This window comes from Corvus hawaiiensis, chromosome 9 (genome assembly GCF_020740725.1).
Source record: "Corvus hawaiiensis isolate bCorHaw1 chromosome 9, bCorHaw1.pri.cur, whole genome shotgun sequence".
NCBI classification, from domain to species: Eukaryota; Metazoa; Chordata; class Aves; order Passeriformes; family Corvidae; genus Corvus; species Corvus hawaiiensis.
The window spans coordinates 4,917,081-4,935,130 of NC_063221.1; the positions used below are offsets into that span (position 1 = coordinate 4,917,081).

General features: G+C 48.3%; 2 protein-coding genes across 2 annotated transcripts in view; one reads left to right on the plus strand and one right to left on the minus strand.

Annotated features, from left to right (window-relative positions):
• The window catches only part of COLGALT2 (collagen beta(1-O)galactosyltransferase 2), a 47,688-nt gene extending 40,611 nt beyond the window's left edge, over window positions 1-7,077 (plus strand). Inside the window, exons 7-12 of the mRNA XM_048312233.1 lie at window positions 413-489; window positions 1,994-2,100; window positions 3,266-3,398; window positions 4,248-4,375; window positions 4,875-5,081; window positions 5,463-7,077. Of these exons, the coding sequence (XP_048168190.1) occupies window positions 413-489; window positions 1,994-2,100; window positions 3,266-3,398; window positions 4,248-4,375; window positions 4,875-5,081; window positions 5,463-5,739 (929 nt within the window). The 3' untranslated portion in view covers window positions 5,740-7,077. The remainder of the gene's footprint in view (window positions 1-412; window positions 490-1,993; window positions 2,101-3,265; window positions 3,399-4,247; window positions 4,376-4,874; window positions 5,082-5,462) is intronic.
• A 2,909-nt stretch (window positions 7,078-9,986) lies between these two features.
• The window catches only part of RGL1 (ral guanine nucleotide dissociation stimulator like 1), a 57,155-nt gene continuing 49,091 nt past the window's right edge, over window positions 9,987-18,050 (minus strand). Inside the window, exons 11-18 of the mRNA XM_048312232.1 lie at window positions 16,932-17,018; window positions 16,677-16,709; window positions 15,848-15,969; window positions 15,447-15,536; window positions 14,054-14,237; window positions 13,020-13,421; window positions 11,819-11,933; window positions 9,987-11,299 (exon numbers count right to left, since the gene is read on the minus strand). Of these exons, the coding sequence (XP_048168189.1) occupies window positions 11,202-11,299; window positions 11,819-11,933; window positions 13,020-13,421; window positions 14,054-14,237; window positions 15,447-15,536; window positions 15,848-15,969; window positions 16,677-16,709; window positions 16,932-17,018 (1,131 nt within the window). The 3' untranslated portion in view covers window positions 9,987-11,201. The remainder of the gene's footprint in view (window positions 11,300-11,818; window positions 11,934-13,019; window positions 13,422-14,053; window positions 14,238-15,446; window positions 15,537-15,847; window positions 15,970-16,676; window positions 16,710-16,931; window positions 17,019-18,050) is intronic.

An 18,050-nucleotide genomic window follows, 5' to 3' on the forward strand; every position in this document is an offset into this window, starting at 1 on the left:
ACAGAGCTCTCCTGCCAGCGGCCCAGCTCTCATTCTCCTGAAGTCTGCATCCTGACCTGACCACTCTCATAGTGTTTTGATACACAGTTTTCTGAAATTCTCCACCACTTCTCTACCTAGGGATATAATTGCTTCACAGTCAGGTCACCCCCATCCACGAAATCCTGCAACTTCCCCAGATCACATGCATCTTTCGGGTGGAATGGGTGCTGCATGTCCATGTTTTCTTCCTGATGTCTGTGGCACATGGCTGCTGGCTCTGGCTTTGCCATGTGATGCTTGCTGCTGTTCCCGTCCTGCAGTGGCTTCTCATCCCGGCTCCCGCGGGCTGTGAGGAAGACACTTGTAGACACATTTTGTCCATTGCAGGGTGTGCACGAGGGTGATGTTTGGGGTCTCTCCTCTCTTTCAGTCGATCGCCCTCCTGTGGAGCCCTCTCAGTACATCTCTGTCCCTCCGAAGCACCCTGACAAGATGGGGTTTGATGAAGTAAGGAGCCTGTTCTGGTGTTTATTGTCTTGTCTTCTCGCTCATCACCTGATCCTTAACGTCCCTTCCAGCTCAAACCATGCCGTGATTCTATGTTGTAGTCCAGCCAGCAAGAGAAGGCAGAAGTGAGGCTTGTCTTAGGGTGACTTTGTGATGTGTGTCCCATATCGCTGCCCTATGCCCAGAAATTAATTATTTTTCCCAAACCTGGTGGGGAAGGGGTGGTTGTGCCTTCTCTCAGAGGATATATTCTGAATTTCGAAACAGGCTGAAAAGCAGGTTAACTCCCCAGTTCTTCTGCTGTTTGTTCTGCATCTGATTCTGCAGAGCAGCTCGGCCTCCCTTCCATCTGTGACGGAAATTGGGCCTTTGGGAAAGCTCTCCAGCTTTCCAGTGGCAGGAGGGAAGGATTTCTCTCACCTGAGAGAGACATTGGAAAGCTGGGAGCAGGTGGGGCATCCAAGCCCCAGCTTGGGTACCCCCCAGGGGTGCAAACCATGCCTGGGGAGAAGGCTGGAGAAGGACCTGCCAGGCTTTGATTGCCTGGTGTCTGTGTTATTCCCAGAGCCAGCAGCCGCTGTGTGTGCAGCTGCCAGGGTGGCTCTGGGACCGAGGGAGTTGTGGGGATCAGGGGAGCCTTTGTCTTTTTGGTGTGCTCTGCTCCGTCTGTTTGTGGGGCTCCTGAAGCTGAACCTGATCCAGCTGTGTGTCTTTGAGCATCTGTGTTTAGAGCACAGCTGGTCCAGGTTTTTTCTGTTGTCCTTTGTGTCTGTGCTTTATTTATCCAGTTTATTATTCTTTCATTTGTAGTGAGCTGGAATTCTTACTGCTTCTTACTGGGATGAGGATTTACTCCACAGGCTACAAGGCTATGCTTGTATCAGTCTGCTTGGGACTGAAAAATATCCCTGAACCCTTGAGGGTTACCTGCAATGAGGGCTTCAGCCCTCAGGCTTCCACCAGTCTCCTCGAGGCTTTGGACAGGGTCCTGCCCAGACATGTCTACTCCCAGCCTTGACTCTCTGCTCTAGCAGGGATCACAGTGGATTTTCAGTGCCTGAAGTAATCACAAAAATCCTCTCTTTACCATGGCTTTGTACTTGGATGGTGGCCCCGCTGAAAACCCTAAATCCAGGCAGTGGCAGTGTTGTGGGTCAGTGCAGACTCATGTTACTCTGTTTGATACAGGATATTTAGGTTTGCTATAAACCTGAATATCCTGTATCTTTGGAAATTATAGACCAGGCTCTAACTGGTCTCCCCTCACTTTTCTTCATCCTCAAAGAGCAAGTTTCCTCCATGAACATCCATAAAAAATAGAAGAAGCCTCTACAGTTTCAACTCAAAACCAACTCCAGCTTTTTGACAAATTCTGAACAACATGGAATGAACACACATGTGGTATTTTCCAGTGGGGCTGCTGGAGAAAGGTGGATCAGGACTTCCCCTCTCCCTCCCCCCCAGCTGGGAGTCTGATGTCCTGATATCTTTCTCTTCCGTCCAGATTTTCATGATCAACCTGAAGCGTCGCAAGGACCGGCGAGATCGGATGCTGCGGACGCTTTACGAGCAGGAGATTGCTGTGAAGGTAGTGGAGGCTGTGGATGGAAAGTGAGTTTTGGTTGGGCTTGAGGATGTTTTCAGAGTGGAATGTGCTTTACTGCTTCACAGCATGTCCTTGGATGCCCTGGCCTCCTTCCAGCCGGGCAAGGTTGGCTGGCGGGGAGTTGAACACCACTTGGATCTCCCTGACCATCTGTTTGGGGCAGTTCTGCTCCGTTTCTTTCTTCCTTTGCAATTAGTCAGTCTCTGTGAGAGAACCAGGGTACTGGGGTTCAGATTAAGGTCAAAATCAGGTTAAAATCTTACAGGTTTCTGTGAATGGAGCAATTAACTCCTGGGAATATTGTCCATCCTAGTGCTGCAGAGCTGTGGTGCTACAGCATTAACCCTGACACAGTCCTTTCCAAGCTTACTCTAAGGTCTGGAGCACAAGTCTTTTGAAGAGCAGCTGGGGGCACTCAGCCTGGAGAAAAGGAGGCTCAAGGGGGACCTTTTGGCTCTCCACAACTCCCTGACAAGAGGGGGCATCCAGGGAGGGGTCAGGTTCTGCTCCCAGGGAACAAGGGAGAGGACAAGAGGAAAAAGCCTCAAGCCATGCTGGGGAACGTTCAGGCTGGACAACTGGGAAAAATTTCTTCATGGAAAGGGTGGTCTGGCACAGGCTGCCCAGGGCAGTGGTAGAGGCCCCATCCCTGGGAGAAGGCTGGGTTAATGCTTAGATTCGAGGGTATTAGAGGTCTTTTCCAATCTTAATGATTCTGTGGTTCTAAGGCATTTTAAGACCATTTTATAATGAGGAATCAAGGCAGAAATTTTGAGTTCGTGAGTTGTGAAAAGGTCTCAAGGAGACGGGAGCCCACATGCCATCTAGTGGTCTTGGAGACTTGGGATCCCATCAAGGCCTCAGAAAATTAATCAAAGCCAAGCACCTGGCAAGTGGATGGTCCCAACAGGAAGTTTTTGGCAGAGTTAAAGATAATTGATGGTCCCATGAGAGGTCTTTGGCAGAGTTAAGGATACGATGTATCAGCTTGATTTAGAGATGTAAATCAAGAAGGTAATTTTCCTCTGTGTTTTTGAGCAAAACAAGTGTAGGAATTTCTCAAGGTGTGGCTTTTCCCTGAACATCAGCAGCATTCCCCATGCCGTGCCCATGTCTGGCTTGAATTGATTTATTCTTTTGCAATGGTGCTAGATACTCTCTGTTTCCCAGAGCACTGAACACGAGTCAGCTCAAAGCTCTCAGCATCGAAATGCTGCCGGGGTACCGGGACCCATATTCCTCCAGACCCCTGACCAGAGGAGAGATCGGCTGCTTCCTGAGCCACTACTACATCTGGAAGGAGGTGAGGATTTTGGGGTGCCTTGGGGGTCCTGCAGAAAGGCGCTGTCTCCTGGTGCATCGCCAGTCCTGGTGCAGAGCATCGGATCCAGCCCAGGTTTCTGGAAGCGTAGGATGGAACTGATTTCCTTGGATTGCAGGGGTCTTCTTGAATGCAGTGTTGACCTTTCACATCTCCCCTTTTCCCTTCCAGTAGCTAAAAGGGCTCCAAGAGAGCTGGAGAGGGACTTTGGACAAGGGATGGAGGGACAGGAGAAGGGGGAATGGCTTCCCACTGACATTGGGGGCAGGGTTAGATGGAGTATTGGGAAGAAGTTCTTCCCTGCAAGGGTGGTGAGGCCCTGGCACAGGGTGCCCAGAGCAGCTGTGGCTGCCCCATCCCTGGAAGTGTCCAAGGCCAGGTTGGATGGTGCTTGGAGCCACCTGGGATAGTGGAAGGTGTCCTTGCCCATGGCAGAGCTGGATGGGCTTTGAAGTCCCTTCCAACCTAAACCATTCTGGGATTCTGTGATTCATTTGCCCTCAGCTCTAAGTGGTTTTTATCAGAACATTTTCATGACTGTTTTTGCAATCCATGCAATATCCTGCCTGGGGCAAGTTTGCTTAGAAGAAAGGCAAGAAGGTTTTGAAAAGCAAATGGGGTTAAAAAAACACTCCTGGTTATTTTCCCCTAATTCTGCATCTGGACTGGAGCAAGTTCTAGTGACTTGGCATATCATGTATATGTCACAGAGTGGTTTTCCACCCTCCCTGCCTGCATGGTCTGGGAGGCAGTGCCAAGTCAGGATCGCCTCGGTGACAGCAAGGCATCCATGGGGGCCACTGTGCTCATGTTGGAGCCCTCATGTTTCAGGTGGTGAGCAGGGGCCTGGAGAAGACACTCGTCATTGAGGACGATGTGCGCTTCGAGCACCAGTTCAAGAGGAAGCTCATGAAGCTGATGGATGACATCGAGCAAGCCCAGTTAGACTGGGAGCTTATGTAAGTTCCTGCTCCTCTGGGAGCTCCTGGGTGCATGAGGAGGTTGGCAGCACTTCTGGGGCGTGGCAGAGGTGCAGTTGATGCTGCAGTGCAGGGGACAGTGGCACAGACTTCTGGGTGGCTCTTCCCATCGGGACGGATCTGCCCTCTGGGGCAGCTGGTGCCGGGAGGCCCCATAGGCACCATCCCTGCCTGTGGTGGACAGTGTTGTTTGACCTCAGCTGTGTTGGAGATGCTGCTGTGACAGAGGAACCAGCAGAGCTCAGTCCTGAGCCTCCGACTGTCACATTAGGTCCCTTAGGAAGCCTTTCACAGCTGTACCACCCACTGGGTTAGACTTGGATGTCTGGGAGTGGGGCAGGATAGAAATCTGTGAGCTGTGTCAGGGATTGCTTCTGGGATTGAACCTTTGCCCTGCCCTGGCTGACATGAATAGCCTTGTCCTGATTGCTACAGATTCACTTTGGTTCCCATCTCCTTGATCTTTTTACCCCTGAAGCTACATTGGCCGGAAAAGGATGCAGGTACAGGAGCCCGAGAGAGCCATTCCCAATGTCCGGAACCTGGTGGAAGCTGATTACTCCTACTGGACCCTGGGGTATGCCATCTCCTTCCACGGGGCTCAGAAGCTCATCAGGGCTGAGCCCTTCAGCAAGATGCTGCCTGTGGATGAATTCCTGCCCATCATGTACAACAAGCACCCTGTGTAAGTCCCTCTATGGCTCAGGGGAACACAGGCTGGGTCTTGCTGACTGATCTTAAGCCAGATCTTGTTGGTAGCATGGTTGGTGGGGACTCCTTGTGGTGCTTGGTTGTGTCCTCCTGGCACAGGTCAAAGGAGGTGACTGGGGAATTGTCCCTGCCTGGGGCAGGGCTTGTGGGCTGGTTCTAAAGCACTTGGCTGTCTCTGGGTACAGGCTTTGGTTCTACGGGTGTGTGTGGTTGTAAGGATGTGTTTCCGGCTGTACCCCAGCACCTACTCCCACTCCCAGACCAATCTGCTCTTGGGATTTGCCATGTCTCCCAGGGACAAGCTTGGCACCAGTGAAGGTTCTGTTCTTGCTGATGGTGTTTCTCTCCTCCTTAGCACAAAGTACATGGAGTACTACGAGTCCAGAGACTTGAAGGCCTTTTCAGCAGAACCCCTTCTTGTTTACCCCACACACTACACGGGGCAGCCAGGCTACCTCAGTGACACAGAGACCTCCACCATCTGGGACAACGAGACCGTATCAACGGACTGGGACAGAACACACTCCTGGAAGTCCCGGCAGCAGGGCAAGATCCACAGCGACGCCCAGAACAAGGATGCCCTGCCCTCCCAGTCATCCTTTAACGCGCCATCATCCAGGGATGAGCTATGACCGCCTGCCTCCTCAGGACTCTGTTAACAGCTGAACCTGCCTCACACTTTAGCTTTTCACCCTTGAAAGTTGTAGAGCAGCTCTTCATGTGGTCTCCTTCCCACTGCTCCCAAGGGCCGTGTGTGGGATTGGGCCAGACACCTGCCCAGGCCGCCGAGGACAGGGTGGGACACCAAGGAGGAAGATGAACAAGCGTTCCAGATCTGAGCAAAAGCCCTGGCAAGCTTTTGTTAAAAGAAACCAGTCTGGAATGACATCGTTCCACACTTCCTCATGTAGAACACTGTATTTATAAAGATTAATATATAGAGGTGTACAAATGTCAGTACCTTTCGGGATGGCTGTACCTGGGCTGCTCCCTCACTGTTGCTCCTTGTAGGTCCGTAGGCTTTTACCTCCCTGTTTGCTGAGCATCTGGAGGATTTGGGTTTGTTTTCCAAGGGATCCCTATCAGAATCAAGATGTTTCCCCAAAATGTTCAATGCGGGGGAGCAGTGCTCCTCTGTTGTGTCTTCTCCCTGTCACACTCCTGTAAAAAAACCAGTGCTGGCTTCCCCTCAGCTCATTTTTAATCTTGCTGCATCCCATCTGAACAGGCCTCAGGATTCAGAACAGATGTCTTGGCATGTCTGAAGTCATGGAAGCCGTGCAAGTGGAGGTGGCTGGATTTATTTGTGTCTGCACTGCCTGAAGGGAATGCGGGCAGAGTTGGTCCATGTTGCATCCTGCTTCACCCACGCCTCAACTTAGTCCTTCAGGAAAACAAAACCCCACAGCCTATTGGCAGGCCTGTTTATTTATGCCATAAAAGCAGGTGTAGGAGTTTTGGGAACTTGAAATGTAAGAAGTTAGGTTACAAACTCTCCTTATAAAACCAAAAGAACCTACAGCAATGTTACTGTCTCAACAACCCGATACAATTGTGTGTTACAGGACGGAAAGGCGACTTGCCTGGATATTTTTTCATGTGAGGAGCAAACTTGTCTGTTTTTTGGATGAGTTCTGATGTTTTTGCTGTTGGCTCATATGCCAGCAGGATATGGTGTTTATTTTTTTTAAAAAATCCTTTCTCAGAGGCCAGGTGATCATGGACTACACTGCTTAGGGCAGCTGGCACAGACCCTGAGCTGCTGGGCAGTGGGAGGATTCCCTCCTGGAATTGCCATCTGGGGACTCACCTGCTGGCAGATCTGTGCATTGAGTATGTGTGGCTGGTGTTTTGGTTTTAATTTTTGTTTGTTTTGAATAATTACTGATCAATGTTGTGCTTTCTGCTACAGAAGACATGTTATTACCTGTCAGCCGGTCTGATAATACATAGAACCTGGTGCAAGATGAGTAGCTGTGTGTGTTCTTCATTGTGTGGGAGAGTCCTGGAGTGGTTTGGGTTGGAAGGCACCTCTAAGGGTCACTCAGTCCAAGCCCCTGCCATGGGCAGGGACACCTTTCACTTGACCAGGTTGTTCCAAGTCCCCTGCAGCCTGACCTTGAGTGTTAACTGGAGATTAATGGAAGTCCAGCTCAAGGGATTCTTGGCTGTGTCCCTCTCCCATGGAGTCACTGGCTGTATAAAGGTGCCCATTCTGCAGTTCCCACCTGGAAGCCAAGTTCCTGCTGGTGTCCATGTGGGAGCAGGTGCCCACATGACCTGGTGAATATGGAGGTTGCACCATGGGCCCACACATGGCCTGAGTCATTCCTTACAATCCCTCTTGCTTCCTCTGCAGGTCTCTTGCTTCATGAGCCCACATGGCCTGTGTGAAGGACAGTGGAAATCCCAGAGGTGTTAGTGAGAAGCTCCTGCAGGAGCAGGGCTCCATGACCAGGTGAGCATCCAGCACCCAGGTGTCACTGTGGATACAAGAGCCACGTCTCTTCCACCCTCATGCTTTTTGTTCCATGACAGACCCACTTCAGTGCTTACAAGCTGCCTCTCCTTCCTTTCCCCTTGCCGGGGGATTTCCCTGTGTGTTGACGCATCATTTCCCTGCATCAGCACAGGGTGCTCCTCACCAGCAAACAGAGCATGGATTAAAAAATATACAAGATATTTGAGTTGTCCCTGTTTCGGTTTTTTAACTTCATTCAAATAATGAAAGATGGAAAAGGTCTCTGCATCACTTGCACGACCTTGAACTGGAGCTTCTGGGCTCCTTGGTCTCACTGCCAGCCCCGCAGCCATGGGAAGGCAGGGACATGTGCATGTGAAGATGTGTCAGCCTGGAATAGAACTGCTGAGAAGTGGAGCTGGTTCGGGTGCTCAGGGACCCTGAGTTCGCTTTAACTGATTTCCTTAAGCAGAGTGGTAGTTTATGAAAAACAGGTTTACAGCAGGGCTGGGGTTTTTAGCGTGGGGATTTAGTGCATGTTTTTCCTTTTAGTTGACTTGGGAAATAAGTGGCACTGGGGGCTTGATGGTGGTTTCAGGGGAGGGGAACAGATAAAGGATATAGGAATTAAATGCCTGTGTCAATTTCAGAGCAGGCAAGGCCTCAGTCTTGCTGATTGGTCCTTTACTCTGTGTGTGTGTGTTTATACATCCAAAATTCTCCATCTTTTGACATAAGCAAGACCTGGCTGATGCCAGTGGTTCTACCCATGTGACAAATGCTGTTCCCTGCCTGTGTTTCCAGTTCTTTAGCAGGTGCTGCCCAAGCTTTGCTCTCCCCAGAATCAAATGTGTTTTGGAAAATAGGAGCCACTTGAAACACCTCTGGATTTTTCTGGTATTTTTCCACTTTCCATGTACTTGTTTTTGTTACAGGTTGGGGAGGATGCCTGTGCACAAAAAACTTGAGACACAATTGTGATTGCAAAGCAAATTTCTTTTATTTTATTAGTTGCTGCAGCAAATAATACACACCAACCCCTGGATTCGTGAAGAGCTGCTGAGAAGGAGATGGAGCATGGTGCTCAGGCGGGAGGGGCAGGCAGGCAGGCAGGGCATCTTCAGGCCATCCCCTGGATGGAAACGGTGTGCATCTTGTCCTTCTCTCCCCTTCCTCCCTAGAACCACACCTTAGACCTCCTCCTCTGCACTGGAATTTTTTCAGTTATAATGGCATCTCACAGGTGGCCAGCGTGTGAGATGAGGCCACAATGACTCATGATACCCCCTCCATGCCAATATCAGCTCCACTGTGCATTGTTCCTCTTTCACAGGTTAAGTTCCTATAGATTGACCAATACATTGTTTCTCTTTAAGGGTCAAGGTCCCACCATTAAACAGTAAACTGTTCTTCATTATCTTGTTGACATGCACAACCATGGGCCAAATATGGCAGGGCCTTAGACACAGCTTGGGTCCCTGAGACAACTTGGTTTTTTTTTTGACTCAGCTAATGGGTTTCAAAACTGAGGAGGAGTACCAGCTTTGAACCAGCCTTCTGGCAAGTTCTTCACAAGGCAGGCTGTGGTGGCAGGCCCTAAAAATGATTAATTGCAGTAAGACTGCTTGGAGCCCACCAGCTTGGTCTTTGCTTTGGGTTAGGGATGGAAAAGTGCTGTTGTGCTCTCAATATGGCATATGGAATTCCAAGTTCACCAATGGATTGTATTGATCCTGAAGGAAATGGAGTAAGATTGTAGTGTTGGGTTTTGTGGCCTGAAGCAGTTTAAGAATCAGATTCAGGTACTCTTTGTTTTGTCTTCCTTTGTATAACATGAGAGGCCTTTAAGTAGCCATGGCAGCTGTAGTTCAGGGAGTGAGTGTGAGACTTTTGGGCAGCTTTAAGAGCCTCATGCTGAAGTGATTTGTGAAATGGCAGAAGGGGCTGTAGTGTGTAAACTGTTTATCTCAATGTTTGTATTTTATGCAGGGAGGGAAAAACACAACAAGGTAATGACTGGGAGAGCAGGAGGAAAAAACACCACGATTGAGACAATGGGGAGAAACAGATACACTCAAAAGCACTTCTGTTGTATTATCTAGCCTCAGAAGTCATTCAGTGGCCCAAGAGAGAATGATGTCATGCAGAAGCTGTAAAATTGGTGTGCAATCTAAATTACCCAGTTATGGAAATCTTTAAGCTGAAACCTCATGAAATAGCACAAAATATCCCTATCTCTCACAGGCTCTGTGCATGGCTGATGCACTGGGAGGGCTTTGGCTTTGCTGTTGAGAAGTTAAACAGTAGAAGTGGAGAAGTTGAAGATTTCTTCAAGTGACCGCAAGGGAAGTGGAGTGAGGTGCTTTTACATATCTGACATAGACTAATAAAAGGAAATTGACCAATTCCAGGCAAATATTAATGAAAAACAATTTATATACTTATCATATAAAGATTACAGGTAAGCAGTTAAAAACGTAACATATATAAACATTTGGAAAGTGTAATTTTAAAATCCAGAACATTCACGTTTCAGCTTAACACTGCTATACACCCTCTGAGTGAGCAGTACTATATACATTAGGAGCTATGCTATGTACACAAGGAACTGCACTGTACAGACACCAAAAGCAGAGAAAACTTAATTTCTAGTCTTGCCCTAACTCTGGGCAAAGGTTAAGGCTCAGTAACAACTCCAAACAAACATACAACAGGAATTCATTAATTGTTCAGATTACAACCTACACCAGGCTTGTGGGACCTACCGTAGGTCTCTTGGATGTACAATATACCTACAGTCAGTCTGTTTTACCTACCTGTAAACAGAAGTGATACATCCAATTGCAGTGTAAAATTTACCTGAGCCCAGTTTTGCAAATTAGTGGCACAGAACTGGGGGGGAAAGGCCCAGGCATGGATAAAACTCTATTTTAACGAATGATCATTAACAGTCCTAAATTATCTATTTGGATAATAACTCCTAGATCTGCACAGGGGTGCACAGTGCTACCACCAGAACCAGAAATACTGTATCTATTTCATGTGTCTCAAATCAGGGCTGCTTACAATCCAACGTCTTACTTATGGCTTTTAAAAAGGTTCAAAGTTCACCTCCTGCAGAGGAATTGCACATTGGGAGGAGGTCCATCCGTCACATGGGAGTGCACACAAAAGGCATCGAGTTCTGGTCCATGGCTTAACCAAGTCCAACAGAAACCACCCTGTCGTGACATTAAGATCTCCATCCAACACAAAGTAGTGTTTGTGTGTCCCATTCATGATGTTCATGCAAAGGCAAGTGCAGTTCATTCATTTTAAAGTTCTTTGGAAAAGATCCAAAAGGGGTCATTCTCTGGTGCAGAAGAAGTCCAAAAAGTTTCCAGCTGGTTTAGGCAGACATGTACTCAGAACTTGCTTCAGTTCTATAAAAATAAATTCAGATGATCATCTTCTCTATAATACTGGCACGAAGGAGACTCTTTTCTCACAAGAGTTGGCTCGTCAAGTGTCCTCAAGACAAATGTGGCAGTCCGGAGCCTTTGCACCAGGGCTGCCCATTGCTCCAATCGCACATTTTCAACAGGAAATTCTGACAGATTCCCCGTAACGCAGGAGGGCAGTGCAGGTGCAGCCTCAGCCAACCAGCTCTACCTTCTTCCGCAGGATGAAGTCGAAGTTCACGTGGCTGTTCATGCCATAGAAGACGTTGGCATCGCGAGGGAACACCAGCTCTGCAGAACAGGGCCAGAGCAGCATTAGTGGGGAGGGCTGCACGGCTGCAGGAAAGCTGGGAGAGGACAGGGAGCAGGATGGCATGGGCAGGGCCCTCTCCCTGTTCTGCCAGAGTGGCATCGGGAGCAGCTTCCTGCAGGAAAGGAAGCAGGGCAGGACGGGGAGGCCGGGCCCAGGCCATGCTCACCTTGGCAAGAGGCTGTGGCAGCCTCTCCTAGAGAAGGCTGATGATGGGTGGGATCCAAGGGCCTAGTCCCAGGGAGGCAGGACATCCCCCCCACCCCGAATCCTGTGGTCACTCTATGGCTGCATGGCACACATGAGGTCTGCCTGGCAGCCCAGGAGCTGGCTCTGCCTGTGGGCAGGGGGCTGTGCTGACAGAAACTACCTCTGAGTGGCCAGGGGGATCTCACTGGCAGCTGTGACCTGTCCATGGCATTTCTAATGCTTCCCATTTTACTCTTTCCTTTGAAATCCAACAGAACTTTCCAGGCAGCAGCAGAGTTCTGCTTCCCTACCTTTGTCCTCAGAGATGACCTGCACAAGCTCGTAATCTTCAACTGCATCAGACTCGAGGTTGTGCTTCAGCAAGGCTCGCTGTGTGACATCAGGGATTCTGTCTTGGTTGGTTATCTGGAAAGATAAGTTGCAATGAGAGATTCTTCTCATTCACTCTTGTGATTTAATAATTAGTGAAAACCTGACTGCTTGATCTTAGAAGAGATGTCAGAGAACTGAAAAAACCACAGTGGGTCAGTAACAAAGGGGCAGGCACTGACAGATACTAAACTTAGTATTTATGACATTTGGAGGTGGTGGCTTTTTAGTTCAAGCTGACAGATACGGTACTAGAAGAGACAGCAGTAAATCCCAGTGTTTGTTCCCTTTGAGAGACCTCATTCTCACCAGCCACAAAAGCCCCTTGAATAGCTGCCCTAACTGCTATTTTCAGGCTCCTGTGCAAAGCACTTCCTTGGACATCCTGCAGAGCTTTCTGGCCTTGTAGCTGGGTTTGCTGTGTGCTGTGGAAGTGCATCTGGAGCAGACACAGGGCTCCTCCAGAGCCTCCTGCAGTCTCCCCAGGAGCCAAATCCGTCAGGCTCTCAGGGAACAACTGGCTGGATTTGGGGAGGTGAGACCATTAAAATCAGGAACTAAAGGTGCTGAGAACCATGTTTGTTCTCCCCGGCAGGCCTTGAGGGTCCCCAGCTGAGCTGAGCCACATCACCCATGGTTCAGCACCAGTGGCAGTATCAGGATGTCTGGAATAAGCAGAGAGGGAAATGCCTGAATTCTGGAGCCGCTGGTCTGGCGAGAGGAGGGAGATTCTCCCTTCTTCACAGGGAAAAGCTGCAGAATTAAAGGGTGTGTCAGTTCCTGCCCCTGCAGCTCCCTGTTTCCAGAAACCAGCTCCTGGGGAAAGCTGCTCCAGGAAAAACATGGCATCTTATGTCAAAACCTGAATGTGCTCACAGTGCTTCACCTGGAGCTTTTTGATAAAACACAGACTTCAATTTCCAGACTAGATACTTCCCCAAAGCTGTTTTCAAACATCTCATTCCTACTAGGCTCCACACATGCTGCATTGGCACCATGTGCCATTTTCCCTTTCCAGCCAGGTTTGATGAGCCAGCTCAGTGAAGGGGTGTTCTCAATGCAGTGATAGGTTCAGTCACCCGCCATGGACACACCTGCCAAGCCCAGGGCTGTGCCACTCACCAGGATGCTCTTGTAGACACTGGCGTGGAGCCCATCCATGCTGACCCGGATGATGCATGAGCCACCACTCTGCCGGTTGTACACGGGCAGCTCTTTGGGGGCGCTGCTCAGCACCGAGCCCAAGTCCCTGGTGGGGATGGAGCCACTGCCCGAGCCTGAGCCAGGGTCAAAGATGGAGCCCTTGCTGGAGTCCAAGGCCTTGCTGGAGTCTGAGCCCTTGTTGGAGATCGAGCCCTTGTCAGAGCTGATGGAGCCCTTGTCGGAGTCATAGCCCTTGTCAGAGCCCACAGAGCTCTTGTCGTCATTGGAGGCCAGCAGGAATGAGGGTAAAGATGACACCCCTGAGGAAGGTGTGCTCATGGAAGAGTCAGGAGAACAGGAGGATACGGGGTATCCAGAGATCTGCACAACAGAAAGGAAAGTGCTGTCACAAAGGAGACATTTGGTATGTCTGGGTGTGTCATTGTGCCAGAAGAACGGGAGAAAGCAGACGGCACAGACAAAACCTCAGTCACCCACACTCTGCCCAACCTGCTGGCAGGAGGATTCCTTGTCTCCAGGAAAACTGAACTTCACTTGATTGATTTCAGCCTTTTAATGACAATTTCTGTGCTGCTGGGGTTGCTCTGGCCTCGCAGTAAGAGCTGTCCAGGAGGTGGCAGCAGATCCAAGGAACAGCACGAGGTCCCAGCAGCTGGGACCGGCTGGGAAGGAGCAGAGGGTGTCACAGGCACTCCTGCTTCCACAAGTGGAAATACACCACTCCCTTGCTGCCATTCTCCTTGAAACTGCCCCCTTCCTTCCCCTGCTCAGCGTTTTCCTTTCTCTCCCTCTGCCTTGCTCAAAAGCTTCCTGACAGGAACAAACCCACTGTAAGGGGCAACACAGAACATTATTCAAGAGTCCTGACTGGATTACTTCCATTTTTTCACATTTCTCTCTCCATTCCACTAAAACCAATGCTCTAGTCAAGGCCAAGAGCCTTGGGCAAGTGTCTTGGGGCTGCCTGCAGCATACAGAGGCCTCAGCTGTACCTTTTTCAGAGGGTCCTCAGGGCTAGAGACGGGAGTCACACACACATCCTCAGTTTCAGAGTGATTAAACTCACACGATGAAACACTGGCTGAATCCGTGCTTTCCCCAGAGCTCCCTCCTACAGGAGAGCTCTTCGGGGGTTGCTCTTTGGGTGGGGTGAACACATCAGTGCCCAGAAAAAGTCTAGTATAGAAAGAAAGCATAAAAGCCAGTAAGTGAGAGCTGGGCTGAGCAAAGTTGTCCCTTGGTTCAGAACTCTTACATTCTGGAGTTTTTTCCTCTCTGGAGTGGCCTATTGTTTTAATTTCCTCTGTGGTATTTATACAGGCTTTGTTACAGGCTAACACTACACCTTCCTGACCCAGAGTGCCCACAGCTGCAAGGCCACAACCAGCTCATGCTTCACTAGAACAACACTCCCCTTCGGTCTCTTCACATTTTCAGGCTCATTTAATAGACTTCAAAGGGCAAATTCACCCTGTTGCCAATTCCTGCCCTCTATCAGGGTGCCACAGGTACCAGGTTCTCTCTAGAAGGCTGGAGATGCACACAATAAAGAGATCATAAAGTGTAAATTAAAGGCTCTCCCTCTCCGACACTCATTTCTAAATGCAGGTCAAGTGACCTGAAAGGAGTGCCAAAGGAAACAAGCTGGTCTGACCCACCAAGTGGAGGAGCAGGGAGCATCAGCATGCAGTTAATGATTTCATACAGCTTACAGAGGTGTCACTCACTGCTTTTCTACAGTATTCATTTGCAAAACACATTCAGAGTGCAGATATTTTTACTTCAGTCTTTGAACTCTGCTTTATTCCATGCAGCTTTCCCTGCATTCCTGCTAGCCTCTTGTTTCTCATGTCTAGCTGCATGGCCTTGTCCTCTACCCACCTCCTGTTTGAATCTTTGTGGTATTATACCAAATTAGACCACATCCCCATGATTTTTTTTCCTTCTCCAGCTGGAAGGCAGATTGTTTCCACTATCAAATGCCTTTTTGCTAACCTCAATTTTCATACTAAAATCCTGCAAGGAATTTTTGCATGTCTATAGCAATTTAGACTAATAATAGATGAGACTCATTTATTCTGTTTTGCTGCTGCATTCAGGGAAGTTATTACACAATAGGTACTGAATTATAATCCAGCACTAAAATGATTCCTTTTTTTGACACCATAGGAAGAATTCTAGTCTCTTTTATAATTAATAATCCTCATGACTACTTCTAACAACACAAAGGAACAGCTTCAGCCACAAGGCTGCATTGCTCCTTAAAAGCAATGCAGGGGTGTGGATCCCCAGCCAGGTTTTGCAGCTGATGAAATGAGTGCTGCTTGTTTGAGTTATCCAGGTCCATATTCCCACTCCAAACCCCCTCTGCCCCATCATACTCACGTGCTGATCCTCTTCACCATGCTTTTCTGGGATTTTGGAGACAGGATGTTGGTATCAGCAGCTGCTTCAGCCTCACGTGAGAGTTTGTAACTGCAGGGCAGAGGGCAGCAGGCGAATATTTGCAGACAATATTATTTAGTTGTACATCTCACAGCAGCAACATTCAAGAAATCCAAGAACCCTTCAGTTATTCCCTCCTCATAGAAGGTTGCAGCCCCACAAAGAGGAACACTGTCCTGCCTGCATTTTACCAGGCCCAAGGGGATATTTCACCTCTTTATAATTGTTTTTAAAACTAGTGCTCTCCAGTGTTTGTATGTCCCTGCCATGACCTGCCCAGGTGGGGGGGGGGGGGGGGGGGGGGCGAGAACAGAGGTTTGCCAGCTGCATTGAGGACCTACCTCTCCTCCTCTGTTAAGTGTCGCTGCCTCCTGAACCACTGGATGAATTTCTGGTCTGGTATCAAGCAATAGCTGTTGCATGAAGATTGCAGGAGCTTGATTTGGGCAATGACTTCAAATTCCTAAGACAAGAAATAATCATATAGAAAGTCTAATTAGAAAACAAGATGATATTCATTCGTACTCTGAAATCATACAACAAGGGACCCAGGACAAACTTAGCTTGATGTGAAGTTCAGTTTCAGTTGAGTAACTATTTCAAGAACCAGTTTTCTAACAATAAAGGTGGGGTTTTTTTCCTAGGATTCATAATGTGCACTCACACTTGCTCCAGAGGAACATAAAATGCTACCCCCTTAATGCAAGTGACCAGAGTGTGCTGCTCTTCTGTAACTGCATTTGTACACACACTTTGCCAGAATAACCCTGGATTGTGTAGGGCAGGTTATTGAGCAGTTAAGGGCAGGAAATGGCTCCATCACAGCCAAGTTCAGGTCTGCTTTCAAGCCCCAGGATGGAGATGTGGCCTGACTTCATTCAGCCCAAGGTAACCCCAGCACCTTTACTCCTACAGGACATTACTTATCTCTGACCAACAAGGATGAGACTGAGAGACTGACATCATTTATTTCTCAGTCCTCTGTACTTCGTTTGCTCTCTGCAGCCTTTTACCTACAAAGAGTTTCCTGCAGGAGAAGGAAGATATTTACTAACTGCATGTTCTGGAAAGCAAAGGTCTCCTGCCACCAGGTCTGGTTCAGCTGCTAAAGATAAATGGCCTTGCCCAAAGGATATCAATAAACCAAAAATCAGAGAACATTCAACTTACCCTTCGTCTTTTCTCAAAATTGATCAGGCCACCCTGTTGGAAGGAAAGAGAAGGGATCAGAGAAGACCCAGACTTGTACCTTGAGATAAATGCACTCAAATTCACACAAGTTCTGGTTAATAACACTGCATATTGTTTCCTTTTTCTCTTTGAAAACATATTTTAAGAGCTGCAGAAGGAGAAGATATAGAAACAGATAAACTCATTTGGGGAGGCAGGGAGGGTATTTAGCGTTCCAAAATTGCCCCAAGTTACCTCAACATAGTCCTGAAGGGCTGTGTCAAGCATGATGAGATCGGTCAGGAAGGTGCCAAGGTATGGGACCGTGCCTTGCATCACTCCCTGCAAGTGAGCAGAGTAATGCTGGATAAATTAACTGAAAAATGAGAATAATTACAATTCCAGAACACTCCTGTGTAAGAAAATGAAATTAAAGTAATCTGCTTAACCAAGCAGCAGTCTTACAATGATGTTTTCTTTCATTACATCATTCTCATTAGATAATCTAGAATTTAAATCCAATTCCAGTGAGACCAGGATGCTCTCACAGGTATCACCCAGTGGTTTTGTATCACAGTATTGCCCCATTGATTCCCAACAGTGGGTCCCCCAGGAAACCCTGCCTGTGGGAGAAGCACTGAGGACCAGGAACAGGGTCCCTCTGTCACCTGCTGCAAGAGGCGAAGCTGAGGAATGGTCCTGGCCAGCCTGTATGAGCAGTTTCTGCTTCATCCCCGTGGATTTTTACTTAATGATGGCTGATTATACCTTGTGATAGTGAAGTCAAATCAAGCCACAGTTTTTTTCTCTCTCCAAGAAGTGACCATCTTCCCCAGCCATCCACTGCATTTTAGTGCTAATTATTCACACTTTAAACTTCTAGACTGCCAGCACTTGCAGAGTTCAGGCTGGCTCTACACTTGTGAAGGAAACACTTGTTTCTACCATCCAAAAGGATCTGTATTTTTTCCAGTCAAACAAATACACAGACAAAAATCATATTCAGCACTTTTGCCTCCCTATCCCAGATTTCTCTCCTCCCATCCTTTTAGATCTTTGCCAGCTTTGAGACAAAAACTATTTTCGCCAACAGACTAGAACCCAGACACATTTTACGAAGCAATCTCTGTAGAAGCCTGTGCAATTTTCAAGCTGGTGTGTCAGAAGCTTCATGAGCTTGTTTGAAAGTAAATGAGACTTCTGCTCTGCCAGAGCTAATTTTTTTTATCACAAGAACTCCAGTATTTACAGCAGCACATATTTTACTACATGGAAATTGTGTTTCTCTCTAAAGTGTAACAAGAGTAGATAATGGAACTCTTTCTTGTAGGACAGAAACAAGACAGCTGGAAGTGATGACCACATGTTTATATC